Source organism: Electrona antarctica (assembly GCF_951216825.1).
Source record: "Electrona antarctica genome assembly, chromosome: 8".
NCBI classification, from domain to species: domain Eukaryota; kingdom Metazoa; phylum Chordata; class Actinopteri; order Myctophiformes; family Myctophidae; genus Electrona; species Electrona antarctica.
The window spans coordinates 54,555,217-54,572,629 of NC_136789.1; the positions used below are offsets into that span (position 1 = coordinate 54,555,217).

The 17,413-nt window shown below is 44.2% G+C and overlaps 1 protein-coding gene across 2 annotated transcripts; it reads right to left on the reverse strand.

Annotated features, from left to right (window-relative positions):
• Window positions 1-1,830: 1,830 nt before the first annotated feature.
• LOC306927417 (uncharacterized protein) lies at window positions 1,831-16,205 on the reverse strand. 2 transcript variants are annotated; one of them, XM_079507145.1, is made up of 11 exons: window positions 15,908-16,205; window positions 10,944-12,639; window positions 9,890-10,268; window positions 8,830-8,879; window positions 8,041-8,082; window positions 7,828-7,923; window positions 7,494-7,583; window positions 6,126-6,219; window positions 3,881-3,968; window positions 3,203-3,753; window positions 1,831-2,923 (listed from the first exon to the last, which is right to left on the reverse strand). In XM_079507145.1, the coding sequence occupies exons 1-11, from the start codon at window positions 16,049-16,051 to the stop codon at window positions 2,614-2,616; spliced, it is 3,540 nt and encodes a 1,179-aa protein (XP_079363271.1). In that variant the 5' UTR covers window positions 16,052-16,205; the 3' UTR covers window positions 1,831-2,613. The 2 variants fall into 2 exon arrangements, with proteins under 2 accessions (XP_079363271.1, XP_079363270.1); XM_079507144.1 differs by having other exon boundaries at window positions 1,831-3,753.
• Between the last annotated feature and the right edge of the window lie 1,208 nt (window positions 16,206-17,413).

A 17,413-nucleotide genomic window follows, 5' to 3' on the forward strand; every position in this document is an offset into this window, starting at 1 on the left:
AGGTCTATACGTCTATCGTAAGATTACGTCTTAAATAAAAGTTGTGAAAATATTGTAGCGGCCGGCTACGGCTTGAGCCAATGGGGTTGACTTGGAGGTGGGACTTCCGGGACTGGGGAGTGAGTGACGTGGGCTGTGTGTGGAATGTTGTTGTGTTGGTTGTGCAACAAGGAGTAAAGAGGAGCATAAACGCTGTTAATGTACTGAACGCAAAGGAGTAATAAAGAGGGATTCTTATATTGTGCAACACGTCTCTGCCTCCGGTTCCTTGGATCGCTACAATATGAAGTGCGATGTCAAGTATAGGCCTACATGAGATTGATAGCTTTTTTGGGGGAGCGGGGCAAATATCTGCATCTAATGTTATGCATAAAAGTGCATAAAATTATCTCCGTGGTTAGGTTGGGGTCGCGAGTCGATGGCAGCATTATTTTGGCGTTGCGGGCTTAAAAGTTTGGGAAGCCGTGTAGAAAATAAAGCTGTTAAAATGCGCTCTTGGTGTGCTTTAGTACAGGTCATCTATGGAAAATACAGGGCCAACCTCAATCTCTAACCAAACTCAGCTGATTGTAAAGCATCCTTGGGTTCATGACAGGTATACAAATGAATGCTATCGTTATCATTTGTATTAATAATAATTTCTTCATTTCAGACCAGTCTGTGGCGTCCACACTGCAGGTGAAGATGAAGTCTTCAGCCAGGCTAATTTCTATTAAACAGGAGGAACCTGAAGACCACCCACAGATCAGTACGTTTGAGATGTTTGTCGTCGTAAAATAAACATTGAGTGAAACACTGAGTTGTGGTTAAACATGACTGAGATATTACGGCTGGTTTAAATGCTGTGCTTAAAGGAGCATTCAGTGATTTGGGTGATTTGGAAAACCACCCAGTCCGCCCCGGTAACAAAATGTGCACATGCACGCTCTACAGTGGGGGGAAGTGCAACAGGCCAACAGCATGTGCACCAAGGCTCGATCATGATTGGAGGAAGGCCCCTCTCATCCTGATTGGATGAAGGTTTTGCCACCCGCCACCAAAACTGAAACTAGGGTTTTTTGACCCCAGGGGCTCACTGGGGACAGGGAGGATTTCCTTATATGGTCAGTCAGCACACTCTATAGTAGGGAGGATTATCCAGAAAAAAAGAAAAAATAAGTGATATTTGAATTAAGTCAAATCACTGAATGCTCCTTTAAACTAAACATGATATGTAATGTGTTGTATGTCACAAGTCTGTATTTAGTACAGGAAATCTATGGAAAATACAGGGTAAACCTCAATCTAATTGCAAAAAAAACAAACTGATTTTGCATCTTCGATATATCCTGAATAACAGAAACAAAGTTGCCTGGAATTGTCTGAGGGGAAAGTGTTGAAAATGGCCTGTACAGTATGGCCACCATTGACATCCTATTATAAGGCAATATTTTCTAAATTTCCTTATGCTTTAAGTAGCATATAGCCGTCATATAGTGACATGTCAAACTAGGTGGTTTTCATGATGCTGAAGCCATTCCTAGCATTAGTTTTGCACAAAAACACTCATTGGCCTAAATTTGGCCATGGCAACTTGCCCAAATGTGCATCATCACATTTGGGCAAGTGGACAGAGGAAAACTCTCTCTGGAGACCACCCCAGATGTCCTACTTGCTACCCAGAGGACACGCACCGTGTTGCACCCCATCCGTTTCACCGTTCTTGGTTGAGAAGGTCTAACAACAAAAGACAGGGACTCCCTGTTCAGCCTCATCATTAAAAAAAAAACCTGTCCAGGACCTTTACACATTTTGTAAATCATTGTAAATAGTCCAATTCAACTTTGTAAATACATGATGTATTTATTGTTCTTGACAAGGTAATAAAAAGTTAAACAAATTAATTGAACATAGCTTTCTTTTTCTTATAAACAGAGTAGACGTTTTATAGAAATAACATTTTAACCAAAAATAGCCAGTGTTTACCCTACATACATTATTGTGTGTTGCCCCACACAATCATGACCAACCAGACAGTATGATTTTAGTAGGCGGCCTCAAATGGGCCATGTGTCACTATAAAAAAATATAAATTATATATGATTATAGTCCACTTCCTTCTTTAGTATGTATGGATGCTTTCACATTGTAGCGATCCGTAGCCGAGTACACTTCAATCGGTCCCGAGACTACCTCCCCAAGCGGTCCCAGGAATGGTTGGGTGATCTGCTCCGGGGAACGGCACGCGCATTCACACTACCACAACATTCAAGTGATCCCGAGTGCGCACCCGGGACCATAGTGTGAATCTGCCCTAAAAGAACATTGCAGAGACTCAGAGAGGATGTACTAGCCTGGAAACCAGACGAATTTGCCACAGGAAGAAAATCCCTGGGGAGATTGGTCTGGCACTCTTCAGTTTGAATTACATTTTGCTCACTCCAGAGTTGTGGGTGAGAGCCCACAATTCAATGAGATACTTTTTTTCCGTGATATTGGAATCTGTAATTGCCCCTTGGAAATAAATCCTCCACAGCAACGTTCCAGACCAATAGCTACACAGTGATCTTAGTCTGGCCATGCCAGGATAAGGATGCACTGGCTGTTCTCTCCACATTTAAACGTAAATTCCCATTATTTTTGAACCACTCTCTCCAGTAGAGAGAAAAGCATGTCCATCCTCTCCTCGCTTTCTTGAGCTCTCCGCTTCTCCGCTTCTCTCTGCAGCCTCATATCCTCTTTGAGCAGCTCTAGGAGATCGTCATCTCTGCCTCTCTTCCTCTGCTGCTGAACAGCTACCGCCGCACTGGGCCCTGGTGTGCCAGACCCTACGGCTGTGACAGACCCTACGGCTGAGGTGCCAGACTCTCCAGCTGAGGTGCCAGACCCTCCAGCTGAGGTGCCAGACCCTCCGGCTGAGGTGCTAGAGCCTACGGCTGTGGTGCTAGACCCTACGGCTGTGACAGGCCCTACGGCTGTGACAGACCCTACGTATGTGAGAAACCCTACGGCTGTGCCAGACCCTCCGGCTGAGGTGCCAGACCCTCTGGCTGTTACAGACCCTACGGCTGTGACAGACCCTACGGCTGTGACAGACCCTACGGCTGTGACAGACCCTACGGCTGTGACAGACCCTACGGCTGTGACAGACCCTACGGCTGTGACAGACCCTACGGCTGTGGACCTAGACCCTCCGGCTGTGACAGACCCTACGGCTGTGGACCTAGACCCTACGGCTGTGACAGACCCTACGGCTGTGGACCTAGACCCTCCGGCTGTGACAGACCCTACGGCTGAGGTGCCAGACCCTCTGGCTGTTACAGACCCTACGGCTGTGACAGACCCTACGGCTGTGACAGACCCTACGGCTGTTACAGACCCTACGGCTGTGGACCTAGACCCTACGGCTGTGACAGACCCTACGGCTGTGACAGACCCTACGGCTGTGACAGACCCTACGGCTGTGACAGACCCTACGGCTGTGACAGACCCTACGGCTGTGGACCTAGACCCTACGGCTGTGACAGACCCTACGGCTGTGACAGACCCTACGGCTGTGGTCCTAGACCCTACGACTGTGGTGCTAGACCCTCCGGCTGTGCTAGGCCCTGGTGTGTCTGGCTGTGATGTGTCCTCAGTGACAGAGGAAAGCAGGATAGGTGGGCTGATGCACCGGATCTCTCCCAAAGCCTCGTCCATGAGGTCGAAATAAGGCCAGGTGGCAGGTGCCAACCTCCCGCACACGCCATCGCCCGGCTTTGGATACTTGCAATCCTAAGGCAGTGGAAAACAATCATGTCAGTTAGAAAGTATGTAAAGGATTTAGATGGCCTCAGGTTTAAATGGGTTAAATGTCATGATTAAAAACAAATAGTATTTTAAAAAAGGTATAACTACATACTTTCCATTTCATCTTCAAGTTTTCCCATTTCTTTTTTGCCTGCTTGGGGTTCACCACTTTCTCCAGGCCCATTTTCTCCAGAATAACCCTAATAACAGAATACATTATATTAAACGGAGAATACAGAATAGAGAAAATACATAATGTAAGGGTGCATGGTGTTGTTTCGACGTACTAACAGTCCGACAGGCATTATTAGTCCGACACCCAACCCAAAAACGGACGCCACTGGTGATTTTTAACCCGCCACAGGGTCGTTTTAACCCGCAGCACATGTCGGGAGCGACGGGTGATATTTAACCTGCAGAACGCTGAGCACGGGTTAGTTTTAACCTGCAGTGCATGTCGGGATGGGAGTGACAGTGTTGGCGGACTAATGACTGTAGGACTGTTGGTATGTCTAACCAACGTATTTTTATTTAACATTTATTTAACCAGTAAAAACACATTGAGACTGCATCTCTTTTTCAAGTGGGAACTGGCCAAGCGGCAGAATACATAATTACACTTTCAACGCTACATTGTACATGTCAAGTTATACAACAGCCAAATAATAAATACATGAAAAATACCTCCAGAAGCCTATACAATATATACAACATAATAACCGGGTACAATCATTTTTGCACACAAATACACAAGTACAATTATGGACGGAAACCAAAGAACAATAAATATATGGGCATATGCGAAGGCTAGTACACATCCGAACATGTGCAGGTGTTGGATTGTACTGTTAAGATGATCCTTTTGAAACTTCTCTTTAACACAGAGATGCACCCTTATGGAGGTTGAACTAGTATTTAGGTTCAATAAATAACCAGTGAGTCGCCCCAAAGGGCGAGGTCGCGTGCACGCATCCGCCTGGGTGATGGCAGACTGCTGGGCAAGTGCTGCAGCTTTGGCATGGGGGGTCAGCTCCATATATGGAGATCTAAGGGTGGCAGCGGATGCAGTGTCTTGAGTGTACAGAGTTTGATGAGGTCAGATCAACATTTGGAATGTCATAACAGGTCAGCTCCATATATGGAGATCTAAGGGTGGCAGCGGGGGCAGTGTCTTGAGCGTACCAATTTAAAAAAAATCCTGGGTTCTCACAGTCCAATGTTGGCAGTACTGCAGTGGTAGCATATAGAGTTCTCAAAGTCTGCCCGAGCCTGACCCGACCCGGCCCGACATTTTCGGGTAGGGTATGGCCCAAAATACATGCCAATTAGTTGGACCTGGCCGAGCCTTGGGCTCTGTGACTCAAGGCAGCAGAGCGCATATAAGAGCCGTGAGGCTCGAAACGTCATGTCCACTATGGTGTAAGGAAATAAACCTTTTACGTTTTTGAGCTTTGGAGCTTAGCTCAGTGTGCGGACCCTACTTCCTCTACTAATGCCCCTTACTTCTGGCCTCGGCCCGGCACCTGACGTTTAGTTAGTGGATGTGCATGCTTTATTGTATTTTTCTGGAACGGGTACTGCATAGCCGGGTGGGGCATGGATCTCCAACTTCCATTGTTACTGAGCCGGGCACCGGTCTAGTAAGTTTATAAATCCAGGAAAAGTACATTCAAAGTGTAACAAACCTGGATATTTTGACAAGGACTTAAGGGGGATTGTATCAACAAAATCGACATAATATTAAGCAGCACTGTATCAACAACATCGACATAATATTAAGCATCACAACACCTTTTCAGACGATCAGCTCGTCTGGTAAGATATTATTATTCACATGCTTTCTGGTTAATGAAGTGTCCCGTGTGCACGGTGTGCTGCATTTTCATTATAACGGTTTTACAGCCGCGGTGCTCGGCTTGAGCCTGATACGTTTTGCATTGGTGAAGCGTGGTGTCTGTCTGTCCCGTCGCCCACCGAACATAACAAGCTCAGAATAGCCTACAAGCCAGATGAACACGTTTTGGGTTTATAGATCTTCCCATTCTGCTGCTGTGTTGTGCCGCGGCGGTGAGCCACCCTTGGAGGACGGAATATAAATCACAGGCAGCAGCAAGCGAGATGCATGACAACAGGGATTTAACTGTAGGTCTACCTTAGCATATTTTGTGCAGAACATGGCATGTGAAGTTGACATTTCGCCAACTATTAGAAGTCCATTCTTTCACTGCGCTATAATTTGAGCCACTAGTGCTGCCTACTGTACTGGCGATGCTCTCTCTCTCTCTCTCTCTCTCTTAATTTTCAGGCCCGATGAGAACTCTAGTAGCATATCACAAAAGGGCTATTTTTTTCCTTACGTCCAAGCTGCACAAGAACTGTACTTCTGTCCAGTGAACAGGTCCCGATGGTCCCTCCTCATCTCTATGAAGCGCTTGTTACAGGGTGGGGTCCCTAAAAAAAAAAAGTACAAAAGAGTCATACATATCATATACATAAAACATCTATACTGTCATGTCATCTCTATGGTCATCTATATCAGTGTTTCCCAACCTGTGTGCCGCGGCACTTTACTGTGCCGTTAGATGTGTCCAGGTGTGCCGCCTGATTTGACCGAAAATAACACTAACCCTCCCCGAAAGCAATATTATAGCTACTGGGCTGCAGGCTTCCTATTGTTGCGTCGTTGTTGTTGTCACACGTCTAACCATTAGACGTGCGATAACGACGGAACAATAGACTCTACGACCCTCGGCCATTGAAATGTTAATGCAAAAGAGATGCATCCAGAAGACGCTACATTTCGCGCATATGCACGTAGACAGCAGACACATACAGTCCTACATGTCCCGACCCAAACACTGAGGAGGTAAAGTAAACGTGACGTTGTTGTGATTAAACGATGTGCCACGAAAAATAGCTGTCCAACTGTCCCCCGCGGTTTGACCAGAATTAGGCTCCAATTTAACCCATTCTGGGCGGTTTAAAGCATTATGTTATGCTTTAGCTATTGAAAATGTGGCGCAAATCTTTATATATATTCTTTCAGAGCGAACATTTTTAACTCAAATCTTTGCTTCTGGGGGAGTCCCTGGAACAACATATTTTCAGATGGGGGTCAGCGGCCAATTACATATAGTTTCTGGGGGTCCTCGACATGAAATATTGAGCACCACTGATATAGAACATGGGTATTTTCAGAAAACTGTCAGGATTTTTTAAATTTCGTAGTCAGGTCTAAATGGGTTAATGGCATTTCTATCTCTGGGACCCCAATGTATATTGTAAAATCACTGTTAATTTAACTCTGAGAGTGTACAAATGGAACCAAATGGACGCGTTAGGGTCCATTTGTACACTATCTGAGTTACAGTCCCATAAGGGTCCATTTGGTTCATTTAGCTGGGGACCAACTGGAACTCCCTCAAGGACCCCTGGGGGTCCCCGGACCCCACTTTGAGAACCACTGATCTATAGCAGTGGTTGGTTCAGGGCACCCCTGTAAATAACATTTTAATCCATGGCACCCCTGGCCTGAATTACATTGTTAGTATATGTAAGGTAGTGGTTACTTTACAGTACCTTACATTTATTTCAAATACGTAAATCTTTCTATATTTTGATTGTTTGCCTGTTATCTGTCCTCTGGTACCACATCCAATACAGCATGGAATTGTGGACAGAGTCCTATCCAACGATAACAAAATATTGTAATTGGAAATACTTACATCTGTTATTACAGTCCACGGCAGTGTCATTAGGGTCTTCCTGAACTGTCTCATCGGGGTCTTCCTGTACCTCACTGGGGTCTTCCTGTACTGTTGATGAGAAATGCAATAAAACATTACTCAAAATGGGCTCTTACTTCTACTAATGTCACCAAAACTAATCCAGACTGAGCTTAGAGTCATACAACGCACATACAACGTCATACAACGCACTACATATCATGTTTAGTTTAAGCACAGCATTTAAACCAGCCGTAATATCTCAGTCATGTTTAACCACAACTCAGTGTTTCACTCAATGTTTATTTTACGACGACAAACATCTCAAACGTACTGATCTGTGGGTGGTCTTCAGGTTCCTCCTGTTTAATAGAAATTAGCCCGGCTGAAGACTTCATCTTCACCTGCAGTGTGGACGCCACAGACTGGTCTGAAATGAAGAAATGTATTATTAATACCAATTTAGATTTAAACCAGCCGTAATATCTCAGTCATGTTTAAGCACAACTCAGGTCATTTACTCAGGTTTATTTTACGGCAAACTTACTGTGTGGGTGGTCTTCAGGTTCCTCCTTTTTAATAGGCCGGTCTGAAATGAAGAAATTAATATTAATACCAATAATAATAATAATAGCATTAATTTGTATAGCACCTGTCATGAACCCAAGGATGCTTTACATCAAAAACAATGAACAAACCAAACGAACAACAAACTAGTTGCCATAATCCTGAGAGAATAGGGGTGCGTTCGGAAATACCGCACCGGAGCACACTCGCCTATTAGTTTGCATTGCACAGTGCGCTAATTTCCGAACGCGCCCTAGGTGTCTTTTCAAGGCAGCCTTAAAGGACAGCTCCAGACTAAATAACATATAGGCTAATTTTCCTACTTCTATTGATCCCAAATGACTATGAATTGCCATGGGGTCTATTTTGCAGAGTTGAGCCTGCCGTCCAGTTTCCCCATGCAGTCCTCATAGCATAGAGCGGAGCCCATAACCATATCGCTTTTTTGTGTAATTTCAAAAGCGATTTTATTTTGGGTGTTCAATGACGTCATACGAACGTTGTTTAAACTTTGCACCTACTAAAGCATCTAGCCAGTCACACAACAGATCATTGATATGCATCCAAAGTCATTCTATGTTAATTCACGCTGTTGACACTCGGCAGTCTGCAGCATTTGTAAGCTTTGTTTAGAGGTGAGAACGTATGTGCTCCTGCTCAAATGTCTAGCCGTGCACTGCCTATATTGAGCTAGCAACTGAATTGTATGCGTACGTGACAATAAACAGTAAACACCTTGAAGATAGAAAAATGGGAGACAGTAACATACTGAGGTATGGCTGGTCTTCAGGTTCCTCCTTTTTCACCTGCACCTGCGGTCTGGAAACCACAGAATGAAACAGAATGAAGAATTAAAATTCCAGTTTAGGTTTTATTAAGGAGAGGAACACCTCTTACAACTTCAACAATAACGGACATTAAGAGTAACTTATTTGGTTATTCACTTGTCAACTGGGCAAGTTGTTTCACAGAGCACTTCCTGAATAATCAATTATAATTCCTAACCTTTTTGTTAGGCCAGCATGAATGAATATTATGTGGGAAAAGATAATCGATAAAAAAAAATTAACAAAAAATGTAATCTCACTGATAAGTTGTGAATAAGACAAAACGCATCATGTAGCAAAAGAAAATCGCCTGTCATACAGGTTGATCACGTGACGCAATGCAAACAGAGCTGCAGTGGATGTTGTCTTCTTTTTAAGCTAGTTCAACTTCTGACACAAAAGTAGCTCTATCGGGACCGCCACCTTTTCATTAGGGGGCTTTCTGTCAGAAATGAAGGTTCAAATACCGTGCAAAAACTGAGCAGCGAGCATGATGGCCTTGTGGATTTAGGTGGTAGTCGATGGTAATGGGGCATGCAAACTTTGCTTGGGTGGTATTGATTGTGGGTGTGTGCGTGCTGGTTGTGTCACTACCTACCAATGAACAGACAGACGCTATATAACTACGCACAGCAGTACATCGAAAGTATTACATCAACACTGTTAAGGGCGAGCTCCAAAAACAAAGGGACATATTTGGAAAAGTTGGACACTGGACAAAAAGAAAGTGTTTAATTAATGCCACTGATCCGTACAAAATACCAGCCAAAGAGTACAGACTCTACCATGATTTGCTGCCTGCGGTAGAGGAGAACGATATTTATGGCCATCTCATCTGCGGCGCTAGTGCTAACACTAAAGAGTACAGTACAACCGTTTTAAAATCGCTTGAAGCTCGCAAACAGCTCACAGATGGATGAGCACAAATATTGGAAACACAAAAGCCACCGGACAGCCGTGAGTGTGTGAGTGTGAGTGTGTGTGTGTGTGTGTGTGCATTACTTTGCTTTGTCATCGTCAAGGATCCTCTTGGCAAGCGCTTTCTTCAGTTCCCTGTTCTCTTCATGCAGCTGGTGGATTATGTTGCGCCTTCGCACACACGAGTCACATTCATCTCCAGCTGTCTGTGTCTGAGCATCCTGCGTCTGGGAAACAGGCTTGCAAACCTCAGTTTCACCTGTTGCTTCTTCTCCATCTTCACCTAGTAGTGACATGGCGGCCCAGCACGGACGTGGCTGTGCAGTCTCCATGATTCTCTTTTGGTGTTCTCTCTTTGACCGCCTGGCAAAACAGTCTGTCCCTGAAGGCTTGATTTCACCAAGGCCCAGGTAAGACTGTGCACAGTCTGGACTGGATTCCAGGATTTCATATACTGGTTCACCTGGGAACACACAACAGGGAAAAATAAACTAAATAACGGTAATAACAGTTTGGCTACCAAACAGCACACGCTGTCAAGTGTAAACAAACTGCATTTTCTTCTCTTGCTGTAAAATGAACTGAAATAAAGCGTCATTTAAAGGACCACTTCACCACTTTTCCACCTATCTTCATATAATAGGTCCTCACTAATAATCATGAAAAAATGGTCGACTCGGTCTGTGTCTCATAGGAGGGCTGTGGGCAGTTCAGAAACCGTCTTCCAGCGACATCATCGATGGGGAATACAAGCTAATAGAAACTGCAGGCTTTCTAGTCCTGAAAAGTTGCAATGCGAAAATGGAAGCCATCGTTCTCACGATAATGAAAATCTAAATATTTTTGTAAAAGAATCTTGTTTAAAATAAATCTGCCTAATGATGAAGTCACTGGAAGACGGTTTCTAAACTGCCCACAGCCGTCCTATGAGACACAGACTGAGTAGAAAAGAATCGTGCAATTTTTTCATGATTATTAGTGAGGACCTATTATATGAAGATTGAAAAGTGGTGAAGTGGTCCTTTAATCATGGCCAAAGTTTAATGAAAAACAAAAGAAAACAATAATTAGGCTTAATAGGCTACAATACATGCCTTTAGCTAGGCCTATTGATTGACAAAATGATGACTCTACTCACTGCTGTTGATTTGAACCCGACGTTCGTTGTGTGCCAAAAAGACCAACGTGTCTACGTTCTTTGGCAACAGGGAACTTCTATTTTTGTTTAAAATAAATCCCGCTTTGGAGAAGATGCGCTCTGATGGGGTTGAAGTGGCAGGGGTGGAGAGAATCCTCTTCGCTACAGCTGCCAATTTGGGATAACGATGCTCATGATCTTTCCACCACGACAGTGGTCCGAAACACGCTTTGGATTTGTCTCTTAAGAATTCGTTCAGTTCACTCCCTGCAGTCGGCCCCTGGTCCTGATCTCCCTCGGATCCATCATCATCGTCGTCGTCCATTGAGAGGAGGAGGTGGCGTTCTCTCTCTCGGCCCGTTTTAACCCTCTTTGCCGGCGGTGAAGCCGTGTCGCTGGAGGTGTCACTTACTTCTTCCTCCCGGACCCTGACCGCTGGTGTCAGGCTCTCGGCCAACGCAGTCACCTCCGTGTACACCAGTTGCTTTTCCTTGTCGGATAGCCACTTTAACTCCTTGAAGCGGGGGTCAATAGCTGCGGCCAGGATAGCAGCCTCAGTCGGGTCTGAGAATTCCCACCTCCCGTTAATTTCCTCCACCAGTTTACGTTTCAGAGCTTTGGTGGCGGTACTGTCTCCAGCTTGCACTGTAAGCCACCGTTTTTTTATATTCGACAGCATTGGCACTACTGCTGATATGGACACATTTTCTTCTTGCGACAACAGTTCAGTGAGAGTGACAAAGGGCTTCAGGACGGCAACAGTGTCCGCTGCGATGGCCCACTGCTCCATTGTCAGGTCGAGACCTCGGTCCACTCTTTTGGTGATGTTTGGATCAGAGAGCACAGCGGAGATTGTCCGTCTCTGTTCACAGAGACGCTCTAGCATAAAATACGTTGAGTTCCAGCGTGTTGCAACATCTTGAATGAGACAATGGTCCACGACTTTCTGAAGCTTCTGTTTCTCTGTTAACGCAGCAGTTTTTGTTACACTCTTTTTAAAGGCGGCCACCAGTCGCCTTCCAACTCCCAACGTACGGGTTACTGGGTCGTGGTGTTTTACTGCTGCCTCAATGCAAAGCTGTAGTGTATGCCCCGCACAATAGACCCCCTTGACAGTCCCCCAACGCTCTTCTTCGTTCAGAATATCGAGGCACAGAGCCATATTGGAAGCATTGTCGCCAACGACCACAGCCCTCTTCTCTGCACGTATAGCGTATGCGTCGGCTACTTCTCCAAGTTTTGTTGCCATGTTTAGACCTGTGCGAGACTTCTCCATTAACTTGGTCTCCAACACGTAGTTTTTCATTTCCCAGTCGCTGCTAATCATGTGAGCTGTCACTGTCATGTATGCTTCCATGTTTATACTGGACCATACATCAGTTGTGAAACTAACTGCAGTGCACTCATCAATTTCACTAAGAATTTGCTTCTTTATGACGGTGTGTTTTACAGCAAGTTCACTTGAGACATACTCTCTCTTGGGCAAAGTATACCCTGGCTCCAGTATTTTTATGAAGCGATTAAACCCTTTCCCGTCTATAATGTTTATTGGTCTCATGTCCTCGGCAACCATTGAGACAAGTCCAGCGGTTATGACACCCTTCCTGTGATCCGTAAGTCTTCTCACTGTTGACTCCATTGTCATGCTGGAACCGGCGGATGAAGCAGAACCAGCATCCAGCATTGTATTATGCATCTAAAAACACAATGATAACAATTAGCCAAGCTTCTAAACTTACATTAGCCACAGGCTAATTTAGCCCTGGTCCAGTGCTTATAGCAGTGGTTCCTAGAGTGGGAGTGTACACTCTGAGTTAAATTGGCATTGATTGTAATTAGTGTCAATTTGGGGGTCCTTGACATGAAAGTTTGGGAACCACTCAACCACTGTCGTGCGAGGGTTTAGATTAGAATTTCACGGAAATAAACAAAACCAGGTAGCTGCAGCCGTGAGCTAGCGGTACTGCTGCCCGTGGCATGGCCCCGGTAGTTCTGAAGCTGCATGCACGCCCCCCACATGCACGACAATGCGCGTTGACGGCTCGCTCAACACCTAAAACAAAGCAAGCGGTGGCGTCGTCTACCTAGCTGGCAGGCTCCTTTGTTATGCTTTGCAAAGTTTGCATAACATTACCTGATGTTCTCACTTCTCATCACTTGAATCACTTCACATCCTCTCAGTTACACTGTAGTAGGCTATAAACGGCCATGCAGGTAGCTTAGCCGCATATATCTTTTCTACGTCCGAGCATAGACATGGTAACGCCCCGCCTGCCTCTGATTGGCCTACAGACACTGCCGGCCTTAAGGCTCATTCATAGTCTGAATTTTCGGTGGTGAGGTGACCACCGGAGCTGAAATAACGTTGAGCGGTGGTGAGTAAAAATAGAGAGAAGGGCCGTGGCGGTGGTTTGCTCTTCACCGCTGCTCGTAACGTCATGTTGTAGTTCGGTGGTCACCTGACCACCACATGCTGGATAGTCTGCCCCCCCAGTCTGCCGCGAGGTTACTCCGTGGTGGGAAATAAATAAATAATACAAGTACGATATAATACAAGAGAATGACAGCTTGGCACGCGCAACAGTAACTTTTATTTTTGTAGAAGGCAAACTATTGTTTATGCCATTGGCCTGTTTATTTGTATACATGTGTAAACTTGAAAGATTATTGTACTGTAAAAAAGGTCTCTTTTCCCTTGATCTTATTTTTTTTAAGTATAATAATTAGATTAATACCTTGATCTTTATCTTTTTTAGTATAATAGTATTAGTTTACTATAATTAGATTAATTCACGATAATCAACACTAACACTTTAATTTAGAACACAGCCAAATCAAATCATAGTAGGATACGTGTTCAATCAATTATTCAATCAAAGCTAACAGCACAAACAGTATTAGTTTGCCTCTTCTACAACAATTAAAGTTACAAGTTACTGTCGCGTGTTGCCATTCTCTTGTACTTATATTATTTCCCACCACGGAGTACCCTTGCATCTCAGAGGACAGGCAAGACGGGCAGTGTCGGTAGGCCAATCAGAGGCAGGCGGGTGTTACTGTGTCTATGCTCAGATGTAGAATAGATATACGCAGCTTAGCCTAGTATTATTCTGATGACCCACCGAAGAAGACATGTGTCCAGACTCCATGCAGAGGAAACATTGTTTCGTGCCTAAAAACTAAAAAAAATTACAAATGTGAGTTTATGTTCTCTTAAGGCTGAAGCTCAAAGCTTTTATGCCTATCCTACATGTTGGTTTATTTACAAAAGTTCAGTGAATGTTTATTTTTTCTTTCCATTTAGCCTACTGTTCATTTACTAAACACTACTGATCAGTTAAAAACCTGAAACTCACATGGTTATCCCTGACCGTTGTTGGTTCTTGTGATTGTTTTAAAACCACTGTTTTGAAAGCAAAATAATGTGAGTGAGTATATGCAAAGGGCTTTTATATACAACTAAAAGGAAAATAATTAATTAAATTAGAAACAACTAATTTACAATGCAACGAAATCATAAGAAATATAATTACATTAGAATAGGTGTTTTTCCTTCATATAACTAGCACGAGCTGAGTCAGAGTGGCTATGTGCACGTGCACCGTGCACGTGACGTGCACATGACATCATTAAAATATAGCTCTACTAGTTAAAAAGTCCACAGCACACCACTGGGTAGCTGGTAGCCCCATATGTGCCCTCTCCCTACGCTCATTCTGTAGCTCCCATTGGACGTGTGTGTACTGATTACATTTCTGCCAATAAAGTATTCAATCGGCCCAGGCGGTGGCGTAACCGTCTGGGCACCCGACTGGTAATCCAGTCGCAGTGTGCCGCGGGTTCGACTCCCGAGCCCGACACGGCCTTTACTGCATGTCTTCCCCCATCTCTCTCCCGTTTCCTGTCAGCCTACTGTCTGTCCCTTCAAAAACCAATAAAAGGCGTAAGCCGCAAAAAAATATCTTAAAAAAAAAAAGAAAAAAGTATTCAATCATTCAATCAATCAAAGCTACTCATCGAAACAAAGCCTACTAGACCTAGGAGAAAAAGTCTATTCTCCAGGCTGGGAAGCGTCTCAGGTCCCCAGCTTCTCTCTGAAATGCACTTTGTGCCATTTTATTAAAGTAATGTACCGGACAGGGTAACTTATTCTACTACGGCATTTCCGGGTTGTGCCTGCGCCGATCCGGTTGGATTCAATTTCCTTTCATGACGAAAATAGTGCATTTTAGAGAGAAGCTGAGGACCTGAGACGCTTCCCACAGTTCCCAGCCTGGATAATATACTTTCACCAACACAAAAGAGGCTTTGTTTCGGTGATTAGCAGAGTAGTCTTGTTTATTTTCGATAAAAAGTTGGACCGCTCGCACAGCAGTGGCATTTTTACCCGTGTGAACAAAGGCATTCCCGTCAGGGCGTTAGTGAGAGACTTGCCAGTGGTTCCCAAACCTTTTCATGTCAAGGACCCCCAAATTGACACGCATTAGCTCACGGACCCCCCCCCCCCCCCCCCAATTGAAAATATATGCCAAGGAACCCCATAAGAGAAGATTTTCACGGTTCTAGCAGTGTTATTTTTTAACCATTTTCATTTCAAGGGCCCCCAGTTTGAACTGAATTAGGTTACGGTCCCCTATTTCTATCTATGAGACCCCAATGTATATTGTAAAATCAAAGTTATTTTAACTCTGAGAGTCCATTTGCCCCTTTCGGGACCCTCGGTTACCTTTTCTTAATTGTTCCGAAAGGGGCTAGCTCTGGTCCATAGCTCTAATGCGTTTCATTTGCATTAGAGCTATGGACCAGAGCTACGAAAGGGGCTAAGAGTCCATTTGTACACTCTGAGTTACAGAATACAGACCCATAAGGGTCCTAACTATCATTTAGCTGCGCCGGACCCGGCTAGGGCTAATTTAACTGTGTTTCACCCACGAGGCACGTACTTTCGTTTAAATGCTACTTACGTGTTGCAAGTGATTCTTCAAGCTCGTCGTAGACTTGTGATATGCCAGTTTCTTCTCGCAAATTTGGCACTCCGCTTTTTCCGGCTCATCTTTGCATATTTTAAAATGTAACCAGACCATTGACTTCTTTTTCTGCGTGGACATGACTGCAGCAGCTGCACTTCTTGACTTGACTATTGTTGTTGTGTTCGTGTTGTTAACACACGACGAGAGGGGACGGAGTACTCGGAGACGTTGAGGAAAAACGGATGCGAGGCGCAAGCATGGCTCGCGGACCAAAAGGAGCCGGCTGCGGACCAAAAGGGGACGCTTTTATTTATTTTTTAATAGAAATTAGATTTAGAATAGTCGTTTTTGTATTATTTCAAGTTCGAATCCCGTTCCCATCGAACGAACTACGAATGTTCGGTTTTTTGGGGGTCAGCCTTAACATATTATCACATCATGCACAACTTTACATCCCAGCCTTACTGTCTGACGGTATTTGGCGATAGTGTGTAGTGGATCGTTTCGCACACACTCTGGTTTCAACCCGGACGAGAGAGAAAGACGGACACGGCTGCCGTCCTTCCCTCTAACATGTCCGGATTGAAACACACACACACGCACGCGCACGCACACACACACACACACACACACACACACACAATTTCAATTCAATTCAAAGGGCTTTATTGGCATGAGAAAACATACGTTTACATTGCCAAAGCAGAAAGCACAATACAACAATACATCAATACAATCAAAAAAAAATATGTACATTTGAACGTCAGAATCTTCAATAGATCAATTTCTATATTGTACCAAGATCACTGGATGCAGGTATAGTGCAGGAATATAAACAATGATTAGTCTTTAGGGTGGTTGTGTTCCGTTTGATATCCTTCTCCTATCACAGCAACTCACAAATCTTGCTGCTGTGTTTGCACATTGTTGTACTTCACCCAGCAGATATGGGAGTTTTTTGTCATTGGTCATGTTTTCAAAATCTCAAAATCACACACACACACACACACACACACACACACACACACACACACACACACACACACACACACACACACACACAAATAAATCATAATCAGTTATTTAGCGCCATACATGCTGGGTTTACTTAAATCATAAGCAGGAAACAAACAATGGTTTAGACGAGAGAAAGACAAAATAATAATTATAATGTACCATACTGGGCTGGCATACATTTCACTGTGTGCAAACAAAACGATTTGTTTGCATACATGAAACGTCATGTTTGTTTTTGTTTTCTTTGTGTAAGGTATGCGTGTGTTGTGTTCTATTTTATGACCAGTTGGCGTATTGCTGCCTCCCACTGTTGATCTCGGGTACTGTCCATTGTTGATTGAATATAAGTTTGCAAAGACAAGCACAGGACAGGAGAGTACAGTTCAATACAAGACCCAAGAAAGCACTATGGCTCAAGTAGGGTTGCCACCTGTCCCTTAAAATACAGAATCATCCCTTATTGGAGAATTAAATGATGCGTCC

Coding starts and splice junctions, on each gene's coding strand:
- LOC306927417 (XM_079507144.1), bottom strand. CDS start 16,051: ATGTCCACGCAGAAAAAGAAGTCAATGGTCTGGTTACATTTTAAAATA. Junction 8,083..8,829: donor TGAAGACCAGCCATACCTCA/GTATGTTACTGT, acceptor TCTTCATTTCAG/ACCGGCCTATTAAAAAGGAG. Junction 3,754..3,880: donor ACTTGAAGATGAAATGGAAA/GTATGTAGTTAT, acceptor CCACTGCCTTAG/GATTGCAAGTATCCAAAGCC.